Consider the following 25,031-nt stretch of genomic DNA (forward strand, 5'->3'; position numbering starts at 1 on the left):
GTGGACAACCATCAACCGCCTCAGAACTGGTCATGGTAGATTACAGTACAGAGGATATACGGCACAGAAACAGGCCATTCGGCCCAACCAGTCTTTTTGCTCCACTTGAGCTTCCTCCAGTCTTTCCTCATCTAAATCTATCGTCATCGTACCACCTTCTCCATAGATGGAAGATTGAAGCATCCCCATCACGTGACTATGGAGATCCTGATGAAACCCTGGAGCACATCACTGAGCACTGCCCTGAGGGAATTCGCAGGCAGCCTACAAGATATCCACACTGTTACACTGTAAGCTTTGGTTTGCATCTCTGACTATTGACATTTCATTTGCTTTGCTACTGCCATGCGAAAGGAGACAAAGCAGTTTAAATTGCATCATGTCCCTGGCATCCTGTGCTGGATCAATATTCTTCCAGTCGTTAGTTAGGGCACTTTGCATTTTAAATTTTTTCCCTGAAGTATTGTATCTGAGGAGACTTGGAAGTAATAATACACAGTGCTTCTCTTTTTGTCTCTTTTAATGACATAAAATGCAACGGAAGGGAAGAGAGAAGTTAACATTACTGACACTAGAATAATCAAATTTCGTTATGTTATACATGTACAGCAACTAACTGCTTTACAAAAAGCAAAATAATACAATATATCATCACATGTATTTACAGAGTAGTAAATATACCTTTGTCAATTTTACACAAAAACTATTTACAGATGAACGTACTGCAGTTTAAAAAAAATCTGTGGCCAACACTAGCAGTGACTTCTTGCAGTAAGGTCTGTTGCATAACATTGACTGAGAAAACACCTTTGATTTTTAAATCATGTGCGCGTGTGTGGGTGTGTGTGTGGGTGTGCGAGTGCGAGTGTGACCTAGAAACTAAATCCAAGACAGTGATATTTGTCTCAGGTCAGCTGTCCCACGCTCATCAGCACTCGACTGTGAACAGTATCGTCTCTAGGGCACCATTCTTAAGACCACACTGAAACGTTTTGTTAATTGCACAAGATATTGTTTGCTGTTTCATTTTTTTTTGTGACACAATGGCAGCTACACAATCGTCCCTAAAGGAGTCACATTTGCTGAATACCACAAATTTAATACTAAGTTTTTTTGTTGTTGTGATAATTATCTATTTTGGCAAAGTTCTTGCATATCATATTTTTAATTCATAGTTTTTCCAGGACTGTAAACAAATATAAAAAAAGACAAAGTCTTTGTTATTTGCGGAATCAGTAAAATAAATGCAATGGTTATGTACATTTTCTATGATTGCTGCAATGGACTTAACTTGTGTGTGTTAAATGTGCTTTAAACATGGTGGTTGGTTACTGTACCTACAGCTTAAAGGTTTCTTTTCCGAAACACGGAGTTCTCAAAGCAAAAATCACCAACGGGCGTGATTAATTCCTACCCATTAAGCCACTTTTGCTGATCGTTGAAAAGTGCACAAACAGTAAGGGTACTTTAAGCACTTTTCATCATCATATAAAAGGCAAATAAGGTAGAACCATCCTTTCTTCAATTAATGGCTTCCATGTTTTGACAGCTATTACAGTGTTGATAAGAATTTCAGTGCCTTTTTCTCTCCCCTCCCCCCGCCCCCACCCCTAATAAAGATGACTGATGACGAAATAAACATTTTCTTCTTCCTTTTGGAACTTCATGTCCTGCGAACTGGAACAATTTTCTAGAAACTCTGCAGAAAATACTGGCTGCATGAAAGAAAAGAAAAATGAAGAAGTGGTCGCAGGACAGTCTTCAGCTGTTAATCGTCAGGCAGCGTACGTCTGATGCGACAGGAACAGAAACATTTGTTTTTGGGGAGGGGGAGGGGGGGGTCACCTGGGCGAAGCCCGAGACTGGATGAGTCAGTCACAAAACACTTCACACAATCTTTTTAATGCTGGGGCGCTTGAAGCTGCCGGCACTGCGCTGTTTCTGCACTTGGCTTGCAGACCCGTGACGGATCCGGCCGCTGTTGGTATGTCCCGACGTCGGCGAAAGTTCCACGTTCTCTTTGTCGATTCCTATAAAGTTGCGGAAATATACACGGTAAAAGTTACTCGCTTGTAAAACACGTAGCTTTTATTTTTTAATAAAACGGCAAATTGCCAGGCGCAGAACAGTTCAAGGCTCGGCGCAGTACCAAAGGTAGCAGCGACAAGAGAGGCTGTCAATTGTAGACAATTTACCCCCGAGGATATTTAGTGATGCTCCTGCTCCTCCACCCACCCCCCCCCCCCCCCCACCCTGGCCCCCCCCCCCCCACCCTGGCCCCCCCCCCCCACCCTGGCCCCCCCCAACACAGACAGAACAGGATCAGCAGTACATGTCCGCTCTGACCACTATACGCAACAAGTGTCTATTTACAAATGCACTGGAACTTCAAAATGCAACTGGGGGCCCTTGTACATGAAACACAAAAAGTTAGTATGCAGGTACAGCAAGTAATCAGGAAGGCAAATGGAATGTTGGCCTTTATTGCAAGAGGGATAGAGTATAAAAGCAGAGAAGTCCTACAACAACTGTACAGTGTGCTGGTGAGACCACACCTGGAGTACTGCGTACAGTTTTGGTCTCCGTATTTAAGGAAGGATATACTTGCATTGGAGTCAGTTCAGAGAAGGTTCACTCAGTTGATTCCTGAGATGAAGGGGTTGTCTTATGAAGAAAGGTTGAGCAGGTTGGGCCTGTACTCATTGGAGTTTAGAAGAATGAGAGGTGATCTTATTGAAACATACCAGATTCTGAGGGGGCTCGACAAGGTAGATGCAGAGAGGTTATTTCCCCTTGTGGGGGAATCTAGAACTAGGGGCCACTGTTTCAGAATAAGGGGTCGCCCATTTAAAACGGAGATGAGGAGGAATTTCTTCTCCCAGAGGGTCGTGAGTCTTTGCAATTCTCTACCCCAGAGAGCTGTGGAGGCTAGGTCATTGAATATATTTAAAGGTGAAAATACAGATTTGTGAATGATAAGGGAAGTCAAGGGTTATGGGGAGCGGGCAGGAAAGTGGACTTGAGGTCAAGATCAGATCAGCCACAATATTGAATGGTGGCTCGAGGGGTCAAATGGCCTACTCCTGCTCCTATTTCTTATCCCATTGACAGCATTATTTCATTTAATTGAATCGGGTTGGTATGAAGCTCAAACAGCCTAAATTCTGAGCTGTTCAGAGTCCACAAGCCCAATGTTTTCTTTGCCAGTTATTTTCCTCTCTTTCTGAAGGTGGTGACTTCCATCAGCCTGGTTCCCCCACATGCCAACAACGCTCTGCTACTCAGCTCAACTACACTTGGTATTGGCTAGCTGGACTTTCTTGCAGCTTTGAATTTCGAAAAGAAAGCTGAACAGACCACTGATTTTTGTATATCAAAAAAAATGAATAGCAAGACGGGAATATGAGTCACTGAAACATACGCCATCCTGTCCTGCTTCTGGACTTTGTGTAAAAGTGGCAGACTGTGCTCAACGTTCTCCATGCACGAGTGCAGACAGTGAAAGGTGGCAAGCTAATCGACTGCAGAGGGCATCATACATCAGCTGGTCACAATGTGCCCACACAATTATTCAGCAAGGCTCGCTGAATAGTGATCAGGGGTGAAGAAAACTGGCAGATTTTCTCCTCGACTCACCAAGAGGACCGTTGCAGTCCCCCCAGTTGGTGCCCTTGCCGAGATCTGCTGACTTTGCGTAGGTTAATGATTTTAACATTTTGCAAACCCAGCCACCAAATTTATAATAAACAGATTCCGGATAGCAACTCGATACATTAATGCGAAGAGAGTCGTTGCAAACAAATCAAATAAAGTGGTTACTTTGTTCGAAAATGTGCTATTTTTGTAAAGTACCTATATTGAGGCCCACTGTTTTATGTGGGGGTGGGATATATTTTTGCACATCAAATTGTTAACTAAGAGCTACCAACTCATTAGAATATACACCGAGTCATTCAAAGAGGGCCAGTATAAGGCAAGAACATGGAAACCCACAGACCTCTAATGATGAGGTTTGTGATTATGGCAACACAAAGTCGCTTCCCGAATATCGCCAAAACAATTGGCTGATAATATGATGACTTGGCTTTTTGTAGCAAGAGCAGGTGGCAGCTCTCAGTTCAACTGCTAAAATATTAAAATGATACCAAGACCACACAGAATCCCTATTTAGCCTATCTGGAGTTGGCGTCGAGCCCAGAATCAAACATGGAGTTGTGCTGACTGTACACCCATGTTTTGGGGCGAGTGAGAGGGCGAGGGAGGGCAAGCGAGAGGGCGGAATGGAAATGGGAGATTGCATGGGTGGGGGCGTGGAATCGAGTACAAGGAGCTCATTCACGAGCATGAAAATCTCAATGGCAGTTACAGCAGTCGCCATTAGTGACGTTCATGCAAATGTGTAAAAAAAATATATACATTTGTACGAACTGATTATTTTTTAAAAAGCATTTGTAACACTGGTTTGAAATATTGACAAAAGTTATTTTACATTTATTGAGGTGAATTATATTCCTTCTTACATTTAGCAGTTTGTTTTAAATTTAAAAAATTTGTTTTGCTACATTTTCCTTTTTTCTGAATATTGCTCTCAACTCTAACTGCACTGCCAGTCTCGACTCTCAATTGCATAGAATCGATAGCACGGAAACTGCTGATTTGACCCCAGTAGTCTTTGCCAATGTTTATGCTCCATATAAATTTCCCGCACTCTAATTACGTCTTCCCATCCTGTCCCTGTCTCCCTCTAGACCTTTCTCCCTCATGTACCCAAGCAGCCTTCCCTTGAATACAGCAATGCTGTCGGTTTCAGCCACTCCATGTGGTAGTGAGTCACACATTCTCACCACTTTGTGTGTAAAGAAGCTCCTCCTGAACGTGTTATTTGATCGGTTAGATGCAATCTTGTATTCATGTCCCCTTGTTCTGGACTCACCAAGAGTGGGAACAGTTTCTCCACAGCCATCATCAAACCCCTTCATAATCTTACAGACCTCAATCAGGTCTCCTCTTGCGTAGGAAGGAGGAGGCCATTTAGCCCTCGAGACTGCTCCGCCATTCAATTAGATCATGGCTGATCTGTACCGTAACCCCATCTAACCACCTTGGCTCGACATTCCTCAATACTCCTACCTCATAAAAATCCATGAATCTCAGTTTTGAAATTTTCTATTGACCCCCCAGACGCCAGAAGGGAGAAGCGAGTCCCAGATTTCCACTACCCTTTGTGTGAAGTAGCACTTCCTGACATCAGCCCTGAACAGCCGAGCTCTAATTTTAAGCTTATGCCCCCTTGCTCTGGTCTCTCCTGCTCACTTTCCCGATAGTTGCACTCTCTCAATTCTGGCAATATCCTTGCAAATCTTTTCCACACTCTCTCCAGTGCTTCCAACATTCTTGTTGTAGTGTGGAGACTGGAACTGCACACAGTACTCCAAGTGTCCATAAATGTTACATTACTTCTCTGCTTTTGAATGCAATACCTTTAGAAATGAACCCTTGGAATTTTTATGACCTTATCAAGCCACGTTGTTAATTTTAGTAATTTATGTATGTTTATTCCCAGAACACTCTGCTGCTCTACCCCACCCAGTTTCTTAACAACCAAGGAGTAAGTGGCCTCCGTATTCCTCCTACCACAATGAACCGCTCACACGTGGCTATATTGAACCTCATTTGCCATTTATCCACCCACTGTGCAAGCCTATTGTCTTCCTGCATTTTGGTGCAGTCCTCCATACGATTTCCTAAACTCCAATCCTGAAGTTTAAAAATGTTCCCAGGACGATTGTAACCGTCAAGACTTTCTTTTGCAGCCTGAAGTATTATGGGATGTGCTGCATTTATACCACCCTCTCCCCCACACACACTTAATCAGAGAGAGTAACAGTTCATTATATTTCAATGCTACATAGTTTAAGATTTAAACTGCACAGAATTACATTTTAATAAGGCATTCAACTCCTACACATCCTCCAGACAAAGAAACAAGTTAAATGCACAACAAACTGAAGCTCCCTAACTTTGAAACTGGATTTGAGAAAATTGCCACACATTAAAAGGCGCATAAATAGTTTAAAAATGCAAATATTGGGATATTTGAATATTATGGTTAGCATTCCTGATTTTGTCTAGTTCCCCACCCCACTCCCACAGGTTGGGAGGTATGTAGCTTCTGTTCAGCAGTTGCTGTTCCAACAAAACTACACCGGAGGATGAAAAAAATGATTGAAAAATAATGCTAAAATGCTGGAAATATTCCGCAGGTCAGGCAGCGTCTGTGGAGAGAGCAACGGAGTTAAGTTTTCAGGTTAAATCTGTTAACATTAACTCAAGTTTCTCTCTCTGCAGATGCTGCCAGGCCAGCTGAATGCTGCCAGCATGTCCTGCTTTTATATCAGATTTCCAGCATACGCTGTATCTCGTTTTTGACAGATAGTGTGTTGGAGCTGCCCGTAATCCTGTGTAACTGGCTCTGATGTCGAGACACTCACTTTAACCTTTGAGGTAGCTCATTGTACATGGGCTTCTAATCTGGTTACAAAGCAGACTCGATTCAGAGGGGAAAGAAAAAAGAATTGACAGGTTTAAGTGGGGTTTAGGTTCCCCCGCACTAAACTGGCATACTGGAATTACAACTTCGGCAATCTTATCCTAAAGGATGGCCTATGTTAATAAATGGCAGTATTTCACACAAAAGTTAACAAAAAAAAAGTACCTTTGCAATAGTGTGTCTGCATGAAAACTGCTGATTTAGAGCAAGGTAGAGAAGCTTCACAGAAACAAGACGAGAGAGAAAGAAAAGCGAGTGGTGATGAGAATGAAAGAATATTTTGGCAAACATTTAAAACGTCATATCCCTTTGCCACCGCGGACCAACCCACAATAGTTCTCGTTAAAACTGCTGATCCGTTGAAGATTTGCATTGCTGTGTGTTTGGGACAAGTGAGTGGAAGGACAAAGGGGCACTGGATGTTAAATTACAAACCGTCAACATGAACAGAGGTATTACAATAGGCCGGTGCCCTAGATTTAGAAAGAGTGTATCTCTTTGTTCCATAAAGGGTTTCAGAGAAAACGTATTGGATATAGTTACTTCACAGCGGGGTCTATGTTAGCTGTGCAATTTAATTGGTGAAGCAATCTCATTCTAGATTGAGTCTATACTTTCTGGAGTTTAGAAGGATGAGAGGTGATCTCACTGAAACAGAGATTCTGAGGGGGATTGACATGGTAGATGCTGAGAGGTTGTTTCCCCTGGCTGGGGTATCTAGAACTAACGGGCATAGTCTCAGAATAAGGGGTCGGCCATTTAAGATGGGGGAGGAGGAATTTCTTCACAAGAGTGTTGTGAATCTTTGGAATTCTCTGCCCCAAAGGGCTGTGGATGCTGAATTGTTTAGTATATTCAAGGCCGAGATCGATAAAAGTTTTAGATTCTAGGGGAATCAAGGGATATGATCGGGTGGGAGAGTGGAGTTGAGGTCGAAGATCAGCCGTGATCTTATTGAACGGCGGAGCAGGCTTGAGGGGACGTATGGCCTACTCCTGCTCCTAATTCTTACGTTATGTTCTTATTTAGGATTTAAATGGTGACTAACTATTGAGCCACAGGCAGATCAAAATCCTGGGGAAAAATAGCCCCTTAAGACTAAATGAATTCTCCTCCATGACCACTCTTGAAGGTTGCTCATGTTACTTGCTGCAGCAACAGTTGTGGTCAGCAAGCAGTACCTCCGAAGGAGAGGGCTTTCTTCAATAACATGCTAGCTAGATCCTGGTAAACAGGTAACTATTTATCTCGAATGCACTGCCCGAAAGGGTGGTGGAAGCAGATTCAATGGTAACTCTCAAAAGGGAATTGGAGGGAAGAAAGTTACAGGGGTATGGCTCGGTGCAAGGGAGTGAGATTAATTGGATCGTCGGCACAGACACAATGGGCCGAATGGCTTCCATCTGTGCTGTATCATTCTATGATTCTTTTTTTTTTAAATGATGGGCAATGCTTGGATCAGGGTACACTATTTACGTGGAGAACTCGCGAGGCTGGCAAGGATAACATTGGGAAAGATTGAGTCTCGAGGTAACAAAAAGCATGGAAGATATCAGCAGCAGTGGAGGTGGGTGATATTGTAGAGTAGAAATTAAAAGTTCAACCTTCTGGTCTGCTACTATACTGGGCAGAGCTTTATCCACCAGGTCATCAGGAGAATCAAAAGACTTCATATTTAAGCCAAAAACGATTATTAATACTCCAAAGTGCTAAAGGTAAAATTTGGCAGATGGAGTGCAATGTGGGAAAATGTGAGGTTATCCACTTTGGCAGAAATAATAGAAAAACAAATTATAATTTAAATGGAGAAAAATTGTGGTGCTGCAGTACAGAGGGACCTGGGGTTCCTTGTGCATGAAACACAAAAAGTTAGTATGCAGATACAGCAAGTGATCAGGAAGGCAAATGGAATGTTGCCCTTTATTGCAAAGGGGATGGAGTATAAAAGCAGGGAAGTCCTGCCACAACTGTACAGGTGAGGCCACACCTGGAGTACTGCATACAATTTTGGTCTCTGTATTTAAGGAAGGATATCCGTGCACTGGAGGCTGTTCAGAGAACTGTTCACTAGATTGATTCCGGAGATGAGGGGGTTGACTTAGAAGAAAGGTTGAGTAGGTTGGACCTATACACACTGGAGTTCAGAAGAATGAGAGGTGATCTTATTGAAACTTAAGATAATGAGGGGGCTCAACAAGGTGGATGCAGAGAGGATATTTCCACTCATAGGGGAAACTAAAACTAGGGGACATAGTCTCAGAATAAGGGGCTACCCATTTAAAACTGAGATGAGGAGAAATTTCTTCTCTGAGGGTTGTAAATCTGTGGAATTCTCTGCTCCAGAGAACTGTGGAGGCTGGGTCATTGAATATATTTAAGGCGGAGAAAGACAGATTTTTTAACGATAGGGGAGTGAAGGGTTATGGGGAGCGGGCAGGGAAATGGAGCTGAGTCCAGGATCAGATCAGCCATGATCTTATTGAATGGTGGGGCAGGCTCGAGGGGCCAAATGGCCTACTCCAGCTCCTATTTCTTATGTTCTTATGTAAAAACTTGTGATATTTGCGCCATGGAATACCAGCAGCAGATTGAGGGGGCCCTGCAATTTTTATGCATTACAGATTCCCAAGTTCTAAGGCATTACTGACGGCACCCAAGTGTCCTTCTAGACTCTGCACACAATACAACAGCTTTCCTGAGTTCCACTCCATCAATGCGGAGATGGTCAGTGAACAGCAATGCAGGATCACACAGCACCATTGAGGCAGCTAGAGGAATCCTTCTGGTACCATCTGTAACCCTGCTGAAGATGTGTGGGCGAGCCCCCCCCCCCCACCACTCCCCCAAACCTCAACAGGTGGCACTGAATATCAATAGGTTATTCAATCACCGATTGCAAAGCAGAGCCCAAATCGGTCCTTAACTGTGCACTCTCCAGCAAAGTCCACTAGGTGGCAGGCAAGTGCCCTGGATGATTTTCCCAGAATGATGCAGCACAGGAGGTCATTCGTCCCATCGTCCCCACTCCCCTGCTCTTGGCCCATAGCCCTGCAATTTGTTACCCCTTCAAGCATATATTTTGAAAGTTACCATTGTATCTGCTTCCACCACCCTTTCAAGGCAGTGCATTCGAGTAGCGACAGCAGAAAACTGGAAATCAAATCTGGTATTTTCCAGCTCTGTCTCAGTGTCACACAGGTGGTGGCTCAATGATCCAACAGAAAGCAGACTTCTTTTCCAAATAGGTACAACTTTAAAAGGAGCTTTGGCAGTGCTCACAAGAGGCAATGAACCCCACCAAGTCTACTGCAAAAACAGATAGCAGAGATTTGGACTTGGGGTAGGGATGATAATTGCAGTGAATTCCATTTGTTTGTAAGATAACGTAACACTAGACCCACATCTACAATACACACTACTACAAATCCATACTACAATGAAGCATTCTAACTAAATCAACGATTGTTGCTAATTAGAAACTATAGGCCATTTAGGATATTGCGGATTGCCTGGACTATAGTTTCCATCTGTACCAGGTATTTTCACCAGCAGAGGACCTCAAGTGGGGAAATGTTGGGGACCGTCTATACACTAGTCACAATGACAGCAGCAGCACATGCCCGGAAGAGATGAGGGAGGGAGAAAGGGGAAGCAACACAAGAGAAAAATTCAGTGCATGCATATCAAGGGAACAGAGGCACACAATAAAAATTAAATATAATGCAAAATTAAAACATTCCGACAAAGCTAAAGTATTGCATTAAAAAAAAACAGTTGCAAATTAGAGAGACAAAGGCCACTTCTCATGACCTAAGGGCGAGTTGCTTCTGAATCTAAGTTGGGCTGATTTGAATCTTCTCCCCACCGCCCCCCAAATGTGCCACATTCAGATTAATTAGGACGTGGGGCAACACCCTCAGTCATTCCAGGCGAGGTCAAACTGCAGGCTCAGGCGAAAAGTAACACCCCATTCTGAAAACAGCCCCTTCCTGTACCCCTGCGAGCAAAACTAGCTGGAGATCGCAACGAACCATTTAAAACAAATGGACTTTAAACGCAACATCTTTTCGCAACACTTCAGCTGTGTTCTGAGTAAGAAGGGTTAATTCGGTATCAATAGGAAGAGAATTGACACACTGAATTTCACCACTCTATGAACTATCAAAGCAATAAAAAGTGATATTTAAAACGGTGTACACAATTTGTGTAAATAGGACACAGCAACAAATCAGCAGTTAACAAAAATGGAAACACTTGCATCAAAGCCAATTTCAAGATTACAGTGTACCCTATTCAGTGGATCCACAGTGTGCATCCTCTTCCCCATCACACAGACTGCACATACCCGTATGTAACCAGTTCGGCAGCAGATTTCGAGCGAGGGGAGATCCTTAAAAAGGGCACCACTTACAGGCCGCACCAGAAGTTGTGAATAGAAAGTCCTTGCGATTGATTGATATTACAGGCATAGCAGGACGAGTGATGCACTGGGCCCCAAGCGATCAATTCAAGGCATGCTCGTGTGATCAATAGAAGAGAACTTGGCTCACCTGGGGAATGCTGGGTGGTTGCCAGTGAGGTCATGGAATTGGAGAGGTTTAAGTTGGCAGTAATGCTAAGCTGGCTTTGGACAGGGGGTGGGTACGGGGACGTCGGTGTGCGCAGAGACTCCTCGGCAGATTCTTCATCTATTCCAGGCAAATACGTGTCAATTAATGCATCCAGGAACTTCACAATCAGCTCCGCGTAGTCTGGGATCTGTGTTTGCTGTCCAACAGGATAAACATGTTAGAAATGATTTGCAAGTTTAAATCATTAACATTTAATGATGTTAATTTAACATTTTTAAAAATTTAAGCAAAAAAAACTCTCAAAGAATTAAAGGCAAGAGAAAGTCTACAGGGGTTGTACTATTCGCTCAAAGTAAATCCTCCATTGTATATTGCAAAGGGAATGGAGTATAAAAGTAGGGAAGTCCTGCTACAACTGTTGGTGAGACCACACCTAGAGTACTGAATATAGTTTGAGTCTCCTTATTTAAAGAAGGATATACTTGCATTGGAGGCAGTTCAGAGAAGGTTCACAAGGTTGATTCCTGAGATGAGGGGGTTGTCTTATGAAGAAAGATTGAGCAGGTTGGGCCTGTACTCATTGGAGTTTAGACGAATGAGATATCATCTTATTGAAACATACAAGATTCTGAGGGGGCTTGACAGGGTAGATGCTGAGAAGAATCTAGTGGTGAATCTAGAACTAGAGGGTAGAATTTCAGAATAAAGGGTCGCTCATTTAAAACAGAAATGAGGAGGAACAACTTCTTCTCAGAGGGTCGTGAATCTTTGGAATTCTCTACCCCCAAGAGCTGTGGAGGCTGGGTCATTGCATATATTTAAGGTGGAGATCGACAGATTTTTGAATGATAAGGGAGTCAAGGATTATGAGGAGCAGGCAGGGAAGTGGAGTTGAGGCCAAGATCAGATATGATCTTATTGAATGGTGGAGCAGGCTCGAGGGGCCAAATGGCCGACTCCTGCTCCTATTTCTTATGGTCTTATGTATATTGGGGGAAATGAGAGATAAAAACATTGAGTTTTAAAAGAAAACTGGAACTTTCAGACCCCCATGTCAAGTCTCCTCGCCTCTCGGCTTCTCTGATGTTACCACCGGTGAGACACCCTGAAGCAGCTCCAATGAATGCAATGGGGGGGGGGGGGGGCAGGGGGGAGAAAGAGAGAGGGGGAAAAGGGAGGCACGATTTTGAAAGAGCCGATACAGAGCCATTGACTCTAGGGAATTACACTAACTGTAGCAACTGTAGCTACAGAACAAATTCTGCTAAATTCACAACATGATGCTAACCATCATTAAAGCAGATTATCTGGCCATTATCACACTGCTGTTTGTGGGAGCTTGCTGTGCGCAAATTGGCTGCCGCGTTTCCCACATTACAACAGTGACTACACTTCAAAAGTACTTCATTGGCTGTAAAGTGCTTTGGGACGTCCTGAAAGACGATTATCTAAATACAAGTCTTTCTTTCAACAAATATTTATTTAAACTAAATATTTCTTTAATCATGTTTCTTTCAAAATCATTTCAGCCGCACTGAAAACGTGGAACAGAGCCGGCTGCTGCGTTAATTTGTCAAACCTAACATTTCGGTTTAAAGATGCTGCTTAATTCAGTGTGAAGACAAACAAAATAAAAACACAAAATGCTTCAAAACAGTTTCAGTCTCACCTTAGAAAAAGATCCTGCAAATCTCCATAGCCCATTGAAACCAAAACCTGAAATGAGAGGGGTGGGGAAAGACAAGATAATGACAATAAAAGTCTGAACAATTAAAAAAACCTCGAGAACCAAACCGCATCCCAGAGCACTCGGTGGTGTCTCATTATCTCAATGTTCCTCCTGATTCAGGCTAACTTCAAGGAACATACTTCAGTTACACCGTGAATACCTTAAATCAGGCCATTTTTGCAGTTACAATTTGATTGGCTTTACTTTCTCACCTGACCATTTTGCACTAAGTGCGACAAATCCTAATGGTGGCTTAATAAGGCTCACACAAAAAAAATGATCCAATTTAAAATGGTTTCTCGGGCTCTGTTCCTGCATTTCAGAGCGGTCTTGAAATTGGGACTATCTACGGCTGAGCTATAGTTTGGCCCACAGAAAGGGTTTGTATGTTCATAGCTTAAGGTGCTCTCGCAAGGACGGTATAACACCCTCCCAAACCCTTTTTTCACCGAAAGCCGCCAATCTTCTGGAGAATCCTCGCTGCATCAGGGCGAGATTTCCCCACTTCAGTGCTCCAGTTCCTCCCTGCTCGGAACAAAATTTCCAGTCTGGTGCCACTGAATTTGGATCAGTTTGGACCGATAGGTCCCACAGCCCAATTTGTAATAAGACCCTTGCAGGACCCTTGAGATGAGGCGGTCATCCAATTAGACTGGGCTGGGTTTGATTCCAGGTCCTCGAGGTGAAATGACATTGGGCCAGATTTTGCCATAGCAGGGCGTCTAACGGGGTCTGCCGTCAGCTAGACTTGCCCCTGAACCCTTCGACTCAAAACATTTTTCCCAACTAAGCTGCTGAAAGTGCGAGCTGATAATGGCGCAGCGAGGGAAACGGCATCTGGGACCTGAGTGAACAGGGCAACCAATTGGGTAGCTTCTTAATCAGACTTCGTTGGCTCAAGTTGCTGTACTGTTTACGAATAAATAACAACGAGTGCCATTATCTCAATGCTATTTTTGTTTAAAACAGAAAAATCCATCCCATTGTGTTAACGAACCACACCGGCGCATCTCTTCTCAATCCCCATTTATTAACAGAAGTTGGAAAGTGCACTTACTCTGTAAATATGATGGCTGGTACTGTGGCGGTGACTCTTCATGGTACACTACACTCTGCACAATCCCGTGGATTGGATTTAACAGATTGGGGTCTTGACACAGTGACAGTAAGGTATTAATCTTAGAGTCCAGTAAATTGTGCCTAGGTGTCACAAAGAAAGCACACAATGAGATCAAAAATTCCCAACCATTTTGAAAATCACCACTGAACTGTTCACTTTGTGAAATGTCCCTGTATAGATTCAAATCTGTTACACTCTCTCCATAACAAATATGAGAGAGAGAATTTGGTTATTGCTGTAATGTGTGAATGTAAAATAGGAAGCATAGGAACAGGAGTAGGCCATTCAGTCCCTCGAGCCTGTTCCGCCATTCGATGAGATCATGGCTGATCTGCGATCTAACTCCATATTCATGCCTTTGACTCCTTTGATTAACAAAAAGCTATTAATCACGGATTTAAAATTAACAATTGATCTAGCAACAATTGCCGTTTGCGGAACAGAGTTCCAAACTTCTACCTCCCTTTGTGTGTAGAAGGGTTTCCTAATTTCACTCCTGTAAGATCTGGTGTTAATTTTAAGGACTATGCCCCCTAGTACTAGAATCCCCAACTAACGGAAAAAGTTTCTCTCTATCTACACTGTCTGTTCCCCTTAATATCTCGATAACTTCGATCAGATCACCCCTAAATTCCAGGGAATACAACACTAATTTGTGTAATCTCATATGCAAAGAAGCAATTAAGGGACAAGGGTGGGAGCAGAGTTCTGTAGCTGGAACACTCAGATTTAGAGGAAAGGCTTGGAGGAGGTACTTCATAGCTGACAATAGGGCTACGATATCCAGCTGCCTCTGTTACATTAATTACACGAAGCCCTAAAGATGTCTTTAAAGAGAGCATCCGACAAAGGTAACTTTTCACTGAAAGCGGAATGATTTACTGGGATGTTAAAGATGTAGGTTCTCCTGAGCGACAAAGACCGTCTCCATTTTTTAAAACTCAACTCCGAACCAGTTCCCTTTGTCAACATCTTACTGTACTGAGACAGGAAGCTCGAGTCCTATGGTCGAATGAGGCATCTGGACACGCTCAACAAAAAAACAATAAATGCTCATTTCAACTTCTGCAAATCTGAATTTTGGTCGAAGATGCACATGTAATCGGAAGAGGAACTTACACAACTGGAAACACTTTCGGGAAGACGACGCTGGCTTCAGCTAAATACTCGTACAAGATCCGTTGATCAAACTCATCTGTGGTGTGTTTCACCAACGTGGCCTTTGAGAAGAACATAAACCCGTTAGTTGGTTGTAATGGATTTCCATATCTTTCAGATTTAAAAAAGTATTGTGAAGGAAGTGGCAGCTCATCACCAGAGACACAGAGTGATGCAGTTCCAATGCTTGCCACTCGGTGGTGATGACGTGATGCACAATATTCAAACCATTGGTTCAGAAACTCAATACTGCCTTGAGGATCTTTTTCTGTTCCAAGGCATTGCAATGAAACTTATGATGTGCTAAATTCACTTGTTCACACCTCGGAGTTGGGAAGCAAAAGACAAATGCTCAAGTACAGCAACAGATTTTCTTCACAATACATTCCAATTTTTATCCTGGTACTAATGCAACACCCTCCTATACATACAAAAAGGAAGACCTTTCATATACACAAAAACCAAGATACCCAACCATACACAAAAAATGAAAGACCCTCATGTACAAAAGAAAATGGAGGCCCTCCTCCAAAATTAACACTGTCCAGTGTCAGAAATCCCCATCTCACTCACGACAGAGGTTTTCTAGATGATGAAAATTTGGGAGCAACAGAGGGGGCAAATGGGCTGCAGATTTTGGTACTGCAGATTTCAGTATTCTATTCTCTACAGCACTTACCATTATATCTGCGCTATCCAACAAAAGATCATCCAGTCTAATTCCAATTACCAGCTCTAGGTCCGTAACTCTGCAGGTTACTGCACTTTAAGTGCCCATCCAACCATCTCTTAAAAGTGGTGAGGGTATCTGCATCCACCACTCTTCCAGGCAACGAGTTTCAGATCCCCACAACCCTCTGCATAAAGAAGCCCCCTCTCAAATCCCCTCTAATCCTTCCACCAACCACTTAAAATTATGCCCCCTCATTATAGACCCCTCCACCAATGGAAATAGGCCCTTACTATCCACTATGTCCAGGCCCCTCAAGATTTTGTACACCTCAATGAGATCTCCTCTCAACCTCCTCTGTTTCAATGAGAACAAAACCACCCACAACCTCCCTGCTCATATATTCTATGCCTTGGCCAATAAAGGCAAGTATTCCTTTTGCCTTCTTAACCACTTTATCCACCTGGCCTGCTACTTTCAGGGATCTGTGGACAAGCACTCCAAGGTGCCATTTAAGTGGCCTACTGCCTAATGTGTATACCCTTTCCTTATTAACCCTCCCAAAGTGCATCACCTCACACTTCTCTGAATTAAATACATTTGCCTCTGCTTTGCCCACCTGACCAGTAGATTGATATCCTCCTGCAGCCCATGGCTCAGTATTATCACTAGAATAAAGGGGGTGGTTAGAAGAAAGATTTCCACAGAGGACTATTAGACCATGGAGTGCTTTACCTCAAATGGGTACTGAGGCAGAGAATCATCATCATAGAAAGCTACAGCGCAGAAGGCGGCCAATTTGGCCCCTCGTGTCCACGCCGGCCGACAAAGAGCCACACGGCCCTCGGTCAGCAGCCCTAAAGGTTACATATAAACCTAGGAACAATGACGGAAAGGCAAAGAACACCCAGCCCAGCCAGTCCGCCTCACACAACTGCGACACATCTTATACTGAAAACATCTACACTCCATCCTAATCGGAGCCATGTGATCTCCTGGGAGAGGCAAAAACATGTTGGTGAACTGGATAAGTATTTGAAAAGAAATATAAAAGGATACAAGAGCGAGCAGGCATATGGGACTAGCGTCGATAAGATTCAGCTGATAATAGACTGAATGGTCTCCTTTTTGCTGTAATTTCTAAGATTCTACAGTAAGTAGAAGGCAGGCTTCTCCCACAAGGAAGGAAGGGAAGAGGTAAATTGTGGGTGGGTGAGTGGGAAGGGGCAAGAGTGTTAATTCTCCCCCACCCTGCTCATGCACAACACCTAGGAATCGGTGCTTGTACAAGCAACAAAATGCTGCTCAAGAGCATAACCACATTGGATAATCGAGTGCAGTGTTAGGAATTAACGCAAACAAGATTGAAGTCAGTTACTTCCTCCACTCATCCCGAGAAGGTGCTGCAAGAGAATAATGTATTCCGCGGTTTAATTACTCCAACTGTCCTTTACAAAAAACAAGTCGGGAATTTAAACTAGAGCAATGGGATGGGCACACAGACCAGACAAAGATAAAAAGAGACGTCTGATGTTAAACACGTACAAGCACAGTAAGCAGCAGAGCCTGGATCTTGGGGTCGGTGAGGACCTCTTCATCCAGAAGCACGTTCGATTCGGACACGGAGACCTTCCGCAGGTGCGGATGCTGCTGTGAGGAAATCCGCTGTGTCTCTAAATTGGAGAAAGTGGAAACAGATATTGCATTGAGCTGATCACGACAACACCACTCAACTGAGAATGAGTGAGATCAGATGAACTGGTTCCTCCGTCCTTTGGCGTGCCCAAGAACTACATCAAAGTGTTGATATGAAATTACAATGAACAGATTAAAAAGTTCCCTCCATGTTGTAAGCTAAAATAAATCACATATCGGACAATATAAAGAAAGCAATGGAAGATTATGATGCGTCAGGTGAATTATTGTTTTAAAATCGTTCATGGAATGTGGGCATCGCTGGCAAGGCCAGCATTTATTGCCCATCTCTAATTGCCCTCGAGAAGGTGGTGGTGAGCCACCTTCTTAAACCGCAGAGGGCAGTTAAGAGTCAACCACAATGCTGTGGGTCTGGAGTCACATATTAGATCAGACCGGGTAAGGACAGTAGGTTTCCTTCCCTAAAGGGCATTAGTGAACCAGATGGGTTTTTAACCACAATCCGGTGGTCACTATTACTGATACTAGCTTTTTAATTCCAGATTAAATTACATTTATTTATTTAACTGAATTTATATTCCCCAGCTGCTGTGGTGGGATTTGAACTCACGGCACTGGATCATTAGCACAGGCCTCCGGATTACTCGTCCAGTAACATTACCATTATGCTACCGTACCCCTGCAATTGTGCCATTCAGACTAGGAAGATATTGGGTCTGATCCCCAGTCTGTGCCAAGTTAAGCAAGGTGTGGTAGGACCAATAGAATGGTTTCCCTGATGCTGGGTTAGGGAGGCAATTATTGGTCAGGGTTCCCGCTCCTGATTGTACTTGTGTGATTGTGCTGGATAGCAGACAGACATTGGCCGAGGATGGGATCATGCTTGGCTGTCATGCCCCAGGCTCAAGCAACCAACCAATACTCATTGGTCAGGTTCACAGATCAATAATGGTCAGTTGGGTGAGATAGTGGAGGGCACCTGAACTCCTGGAACAGCACCCCTGCAAGGAGCTAGTGCTTTCAGGAGAGGAGGGCAAATGGGAACAAAAAAGGGTGGGGGAAACGAAAGGTAAAAGTATGTGGGGAATGGTGTGGAAGGGGTTGCTCGAAGGGTTGGGCTGAAGCAGAGTTGAATGAGCATTACCATACTCTCCAAATATGCTCTACCCGAGTGTGCTCGATTCTGACAGTGGGTGCACAATATAGCTCCATTGCCCAATGCCAATGGGTAAAAGTCGCAAAAATGTAAGTCAGAACATGCTTTGCACAGTATGTCAAGTCATTAAACACAAGGCCCTTTAGCTTGCATTTAGAGGAACTATATGGAACTAAACAGAAATCGGCCCAATACTAATCCAAGTCTCTGAGGGGGGAAATATCTTGAATAGTGTAGAAATGAAAGAAAAATAAAACAAAGATGAAAATGCTTGGCTAGTTACCCATCTCAAAATCATGCTCTGCCACTCGCCTCATCTTGGGTGGAGTAGTAATCCCTGATTCTATCTCCTGTCTCTTTGGTGCTTTGCTGTCTGAAATCAAGTGGTCAAAACTTTTCCTTGTACCTGTAAAACACAATGTTCACCACCTGCTCAGATTTGAACACAAGAGTGTGCCACAGGGTGGCAGAACTCACTTATCAATAGCACGAAGATAGAGGCACACACACAAATCTTTCCGAAGAAGAGTGTTCTCCCCGGTGTCCTGGGCCAATATTTATCACTCAATCAACATTACCAAAGGAGCAGATTATCTGGTTATCACATTGCTGTTTGTGGGAGCTTTGCTGTGCGCAAATTGACTGCCACGTTTCCTACATTACAAGTGACTGCACTTCAAAAAGTACTTTATTGGCTTTAAAGCGTTTTGGAACATCGAGGTTGTGAAAGACACTATATAAATGCAAGTCTTTCTTTCCTGCCACAATACAATCCTCCTTCAACTGAGAGGTGGGGAAAGTCAAAGCAACGCTCCACGGTGCTCACTGCTGTTGCTTTGCAATTCATATTACATATATATAAAAATTTCTAAACTTAACCGAGAAAGGTAAGTGAAGGACCAAGGCCCATGGTGCAGCACATCGTTCGGAGGAAAGAAGACATATAAAGCAGTGGCTAGGTACCAGATACCCCCTGCTGATAAACTCACCCTTCTGATGCAGACTTCTCCTTGATGTAGGATTAGCCCTTCCCCTAACATCCACCCCCCCCCCCCCATCACCAAGATAAGTCCCCCTTACTAAAAATGTTCTATTAAGCATCTGCCACTTCTGCCAGCAAATCAATACAGTGCTGCAATAAATAAAGGTGAACACGTTTTTACAAAGGAGAGCTCAACCCAGCAAAGTAATTCCTTCAATTTCATGAATGGCTCCTTTGTCCTTTGCTGCAATATTGTTACACAGAATTTGCAACACAGAAACAGGCCTTTTGGCCCAACTGGTCCGTGACAGTGTTTATTCTCCACACTCGCCTCCTCCCACCCTCCATCTAATCCTATCAGCATGTCCTTTTAACGCCTCTGATCTGAGCACCTGTCAGAGCAGCTCAATTTTCAGAGAGTTACAGATGAAGGCAGCGAGATTGGGCAGTGTTTGTTACTGCAATGAATAGCACCACAGCTGCAGAAAGTAAATTCATACTTTGGACAACCATTGGGGCTTTTCCGGGGGGGAGGGGGGGAAACACTGATCAAAGGGGCTCATCCGAAACATAGGGTGGCAGGAAATGAAGAAGCATGTTCTCCGAGGTTGGAAGAAGGAAGGTACTGATAATATTAGAATCAGATCACCTGTCTGCCGACCCACCCAGCCATCCAGCTAAGAATGGTGCCCGGAGATCCAGGGGAACAAAACAAAATGAGTTGACCTGCTGAGTATTTCCAACATTTTCTGTTTAGATTTAAGATTTCCAGTATCTTCAGTGTTTTGCCTTTGTAAAACAAAATGAATGTTTTTCTCTCCCTGCCCACTTGCTGTCACATGATTGTTAATGGGGCTAACTATCCTGAGAAACAAGTTAAGGAAGGAATTACTGAATCATTGCATTTCTTCATTCTTCAAAAAAATTCAGTGCCTTGCACATCGATAGAAAGCCCCAGGAAACCAAAACATCTGGGGGTGACAAAATGGTTAAAGGAGGGTTTTTTTCCCCCAAGTAAATCTAATGAAACTTAATTTCCCAAACTGGCCTCGTCTCCCTCAAAGTCAGAGGGAATGTGAACCCATCACCCGAAGCACTGAACCACAGCAAGAAAGGACAGATGAGGACAAACATGCAGCTGAAGACTTTCAGCCCCGCTCTACTAAACATAGAGCGGCAAGAGTCCGTAGAGGGAAGTGACTGGGGCCCAAGAGAGGTGTGAATCTGGGTACCAGAAGAGGCAAGGGCCCAGGGGCAGCACGGGTCAGCCCACACTGAGATATGTGTGCGCGCTCAGTCTGTGCAGCAGAGCTGGTCTCCGGTTAGTCTTGGGTAACCCTTGTCACTGGACCAAGACCGAGCTCTGTCAAGCCCCGTGTGGTGGCTGGTGTGCAACGGCCACCACACGTTAAAAAAATCCAAGCGCAGGCATCTTCCACCCTTCAGGATGTAGTTTGGGACCTGGAATATTAGCTCCTTCATTGAAACACCCTTGAACTCATCCCTTTTTGGCATGGAAGCAAGTCATCCTCGTTTTGAGGGAGTGCCTATGATGATGACAACTAAACACAGCAGCTCTGGCAAAATGCTAAATTGGTCAAGTTTTTCAGGTGGATATTAATGATCCCACAGACGTTAAACCGAGGCCCCGTCTGCTCTCTCAAGTGGATGTAAAATATCCCATGATACTATTTCGAAGAGCAGGGGAGTTAGTCACGGAGTCCTGGCCAATATTTATCCCTCAATCAACACAACCAAAAAAGATTATCTGGTCATTATCACATTGCTGTGTGTGGGAGCTTGCTGTGCGCAAATTGGTTGCCGCGTTTCCCACATTACAACAGTGACTACACTCCAAAAGTACTTCATTGGCTGTAAAGCGCTTTGAGATGTCTGGTGGTCGTGAAAGGCGCTATATAAATGCAAGTCTGTCTTTCTTTCACAGCACTTTGTGAAGAGGTGCAGCGAGTTCTCCCAGTTAAGTTGGCCACGCAACCGTAAACAAAAAAAATCATCAATCTTTTAAGTCAACTCATTACTGGTTGCAGGCCCCTGCTGCACACAACATGGCTGTCACCTTCAACAATGGCTGTGAAGTGCTTGGAGACATCCTGATAAACACGACAACGTGCTCACGGAAATATAAGTTCTTTTTTCGTTCAGTTTCTCAAAATCATATTATTGGTATCTTCAAAGCCAGATAGTATCAAAAAAAAGTGTGGGGGCAGTGGGGTGCGGCATCATTTTCTTTGTTTCCTTTCAATTACCCATTGGAGAAAATGCACCAAGCTATGGATGCAATTAATTTTTACATCATTTTTTGGGGGCAAAGAAATGTAAATCGTTAAGTGTAACCCAAATGCTTAAACAGCCCATTACGTATTACATTACAGTGGAATACCCACTGACAGACAAGCGGCGAGTTGTTGGGCGCCATTACCGTACTTCCTTACCTAGCAGCTTTTTGGTGTTGGCCTGCGAAGGTTGCCCCATGTCCAGACTCATCGACTTGCGCGTCCTGGGGCTTATTTGCCCCATTGTTGGGTAATTAGCGGCCAAATATCTGTCCGAGGTTTTGGGTGAAACCCATGGCTGGCTTTCTCTTAAAGCTCTGTGAAGAGAATGGAGGAAAAAGGATGAGACTCCATTTAGACAGTTTGAGAAAATTTAAACCCATCAGCAAAGAGGCTTCAGAAAGACACAACACAACATCTGTTGTTATACCAAGGATGCACAATAACAACTTTTATTTATATAGCGCCTTTAACGTCATAAAATATCCCAAGGCTCTTCACAACAGATAAATTTGTCACCGAGCCACAAAAGAAGAAATTAAGGCAGATGACCAAAAGCTTGTTTAAAGAGGTAGGTTTTAAGGAGCGCCTTAAAGGAGGAAAGAGAGGAAGAGAGGCGGAGAGGTTTAGGGAGTGAGTTCCAGAGCTTTGGGCCCAAACAGCTGAAGGCATGGCCATCGATGGTTGAGCAGTTATAACGTGGGATGTTCAAGAGGCCAGAATTTGAGGAGCGCAGACATCTTGTGGGGTTGTGAGGCTGAAAAAGATACAGAGATAGGGAGGGGCGAGGCCACGGAGTGATTTGTAAACATGGATGAGAATAATGACTTGGATGAAGGGACCGAGTGTAATGTAGCCAAGTTTGCTGATGATACAAAGATGGGTGGGAAAGCAAATTGTGAGGAGGACACAAAAATCTGCAAAGGGATATAGACAGGCTAAGTGAGTGGGCAAAAATTTGGCAGATATCGAGTATAATGTGGGAAAATGTGAGGTTATCCACTTTGGCAGAAATAATAGAAAAGCAAATTATAATTTAAATGTGGAAAAATTGCAAAGTGCTGCAGTACAGAGGGACTTGGGGGTCCTTGTGCATGAAACACAAAAAGTTAGTATGCAGGTACAGCAAGTAATCAGGAAGGCAAATGGGATTTATTGCAAGGGGGGTGGAGTATAAAAGCAGAGAAGTCCTGCTACAACTGGACAGGATATTGGTGAGGTCACACCTAGAGTACTATGTACAGTTTTGGTCTCCGTATTTAAGGAAGGATATACTTGCATTGGAGGCTGTTCAGAGAAGGTTCACTAGGTTGATTCCGGAGACGAGGGGGTTGACTTATGAAGATAGGTTGAGTAGGTTTGGCCTATACACATTGGAGTTCAGAAGAATGAGAGGTGATCTTATTGAAACATACAAGATAATGAAGGGGCTCGACAAGGTGGATGCAGAGAGGATATTTCCACTCATAGGGGAAACTAAAACTAGGGGACAGTCTCAGAATAAAGATAAGGGAATAAAGGGTTATGGGGAGCGGGCAGGGAAGTGGAGCTGAGTCCATAATCAGATCAGTAATGATCTTATTAAATGGCGGAGCAGGCTTGAGGGGCCAGCTGGCCTACTCCGGCTCCTATCTGTTAAGTTCTTATGTAATTTTTAAATCGAGGCATGGTTTAACCGGGTGCCAACATAGGTCAGAAAGCACAGGGATGATGGGTGATGGTGATTTGGTGCGGGTTAGTACATGGGCTGCTGAGTTTTGGATGACCTCAAGTTTATGTAGTGTAGAGTGTGGGAGGCCGGCCATGAGTGAGTTGGAATAGTTAAGTCTAGAGGTAACAAAGGCATGAATGAAGGTTTCCACAGCAGAAGAGCTGAGGCAGGGGCGGAGGCCATAATGGAGAAGAAGGAGTTGCTGAGCCCAACTGTGCAGTATGAAGTGACATCAGCTGCAGGCACGGGGACTGCTTCTACATGTACGCGAATGATAGCCAGCTCTACCTCCCAGTCACTTACTTACGCCTCAAGACCACCCCCGTGCTATCAGATTGCCTGTCCTACAACATGGAATTACAGGGAATGTACAGCACAGAGACAGGTCCATGCCGGTGTTTATGCTCCACCCACCCCACTTCATTCAACACGATCAGCATAACCTTCTATTCCTTTCTCCCTCATGAGTTTATTTAGCTTCCCCTTCCAATCCGTTTCCGTCAGTTATGGGAGTGATAAACCACCACCACCATCACTCTCAATTAACACCACGGCAGCCAGGGGAATTTACATTTGATTCAATTCACAATTCAAGCAAACACAGACCAGGTGGAGTTAATCTGGCCAGAGAGATTAGTTATTTTTGGAGCATTTACAGATCTGGAGTCATCTTTTCCAGTTACTCGCAAAAGCCAGCAAAAGATCAACACAGCCAAAGTGATAACAAAATGCAAACAGTAAAGAAAAAAAAAAGGTACACAGACCTGGAGCCTGGGTCAGAATGGTGCATGGAATATGTATCCATCGGCACATTCTCCATGGAAATGTCAGACAGTAAGAGCGACTTTCTGTGTTTCAGACTGCATCGACTCCTCACCTCCTCTGAAACGGTCAGCAAGGCTGCGGAAAAACACAACGCTTTTTAATGACTTGCTTCGTAAGTCTGCTCTTCCTCAGAGTCAGTAAAGACTGTTGCAGTCCCTGTGATTCACTATTTCAGAGACTAATATCGGTAAAATAATACAGATGGGCTGCCTGGCAGTGGTAATGTTAGAACACTAAATTCCCCTTTAGAGGGAGCATCAGCCGCAATGCAAGCTTCTCTACTTGTCTCCTGATGGTACTGGAGATAGTTCCACAGAGACCAGCTGCCCTCTGGTGCCTCTGCCAAGTGGTCACACACGCCATGCATCAGACTCAACAGTGAGCACTGGTAGGTAATTTGACTGCTGGAGTGGATCATAGCAGCACTGATCATCTCCTCGTGCAATGGTCTGTGCATCCAATTTCGAGCAAGGGATCCCAGAAGGGCCATAGTGGCTGATTTTTTTCCCTCCATAGCCAAGGGAACCAAATGTAATATCCACTCACTGCTGCCCGGGAAATTAACCTCAGCACAGACTGGGACTGAAACCTGGGACAGTCTGGTGTGTA

At 43.9% G+C, this 25,031-nt stretch overlaps 1 protein-coding gene across 6 annotated transcripts in view; it reads right to left on the minus strand.

Moving 5' to 3' along the window:
- Nucleotides 1-314: 314 nt before the first annotated feature.
- nf1a (neurofibromin 1a) overlaps nucleotides 315-25,031 on the minus strand; it is a 321,789-nt gene continuing 297,072 nt past the window's right edge. For 5 of the 6 annotated variants that reach the window (XM_070856992.1, XM_070856995.1, XM_070856993.1 and 2 more), the window contains 9 exons: nucleotides 24,362-24,497; nucleotides 22,046-22,203; nucleotides 18,894-19,016; nucleotides 17,344-17,471; nucleotides 15,090-15,190; nucleotides 13,908-14,050; nucleotides 12,791-12,837; nucleotides 11,101-11,317; nucleotides 315-2,030 (listed from right to left, as the gene is read on the minus strand). In XM_070856992.1, coding sequence (XP_070713093.1) covers nucleotides 1,888-2,030; nucleotides 11,101-11,317; nucleotides 12,791-12,837; nucleotides 13,908-14,050; nucleotides 15,090-15,190; nucleotides 17,344-17,471; nucleotides 18,894-19,016; nucleotides 22,046-22,203; nucleotides 24,362-24,497 — 1,196 coding nt within the window. In that variant the 3' untranslated portion in view covers nucleotides 315-1,887. Of the gene's footprint in view, nucleotides 2,031-11,100; nucleotides 11,318-12,790; nucleotides 12,838-13,907; nucleotides 14,051-15,089; nucleotides 15,191-17,343; nucleotides 17,472-18,893; nucleotides 19,017-22,045; nucleotides 22,204-24,361; nucleotides 24,498-25,031 lie in introns of those variants that run through there. The other variant, XM_070856996.1, reaches the window with a different exon arrangement.

Source organism: Pristiophorus japonicus, chromosome 16 (assembly GCF_044704955.1).
Source record: "Pristiophorus japonicus isolate sPriJap1 chromosome 16, sPriJap1.hap1, whole genome shotgun sequence".
In the NCBI taxonomy this organism is placed as follows: Eukaryota; Metazoa; Chordata; class Chondrichthyes; family Pristiophoridae; genus Pristiophorus; species Pristiophorus japonicus.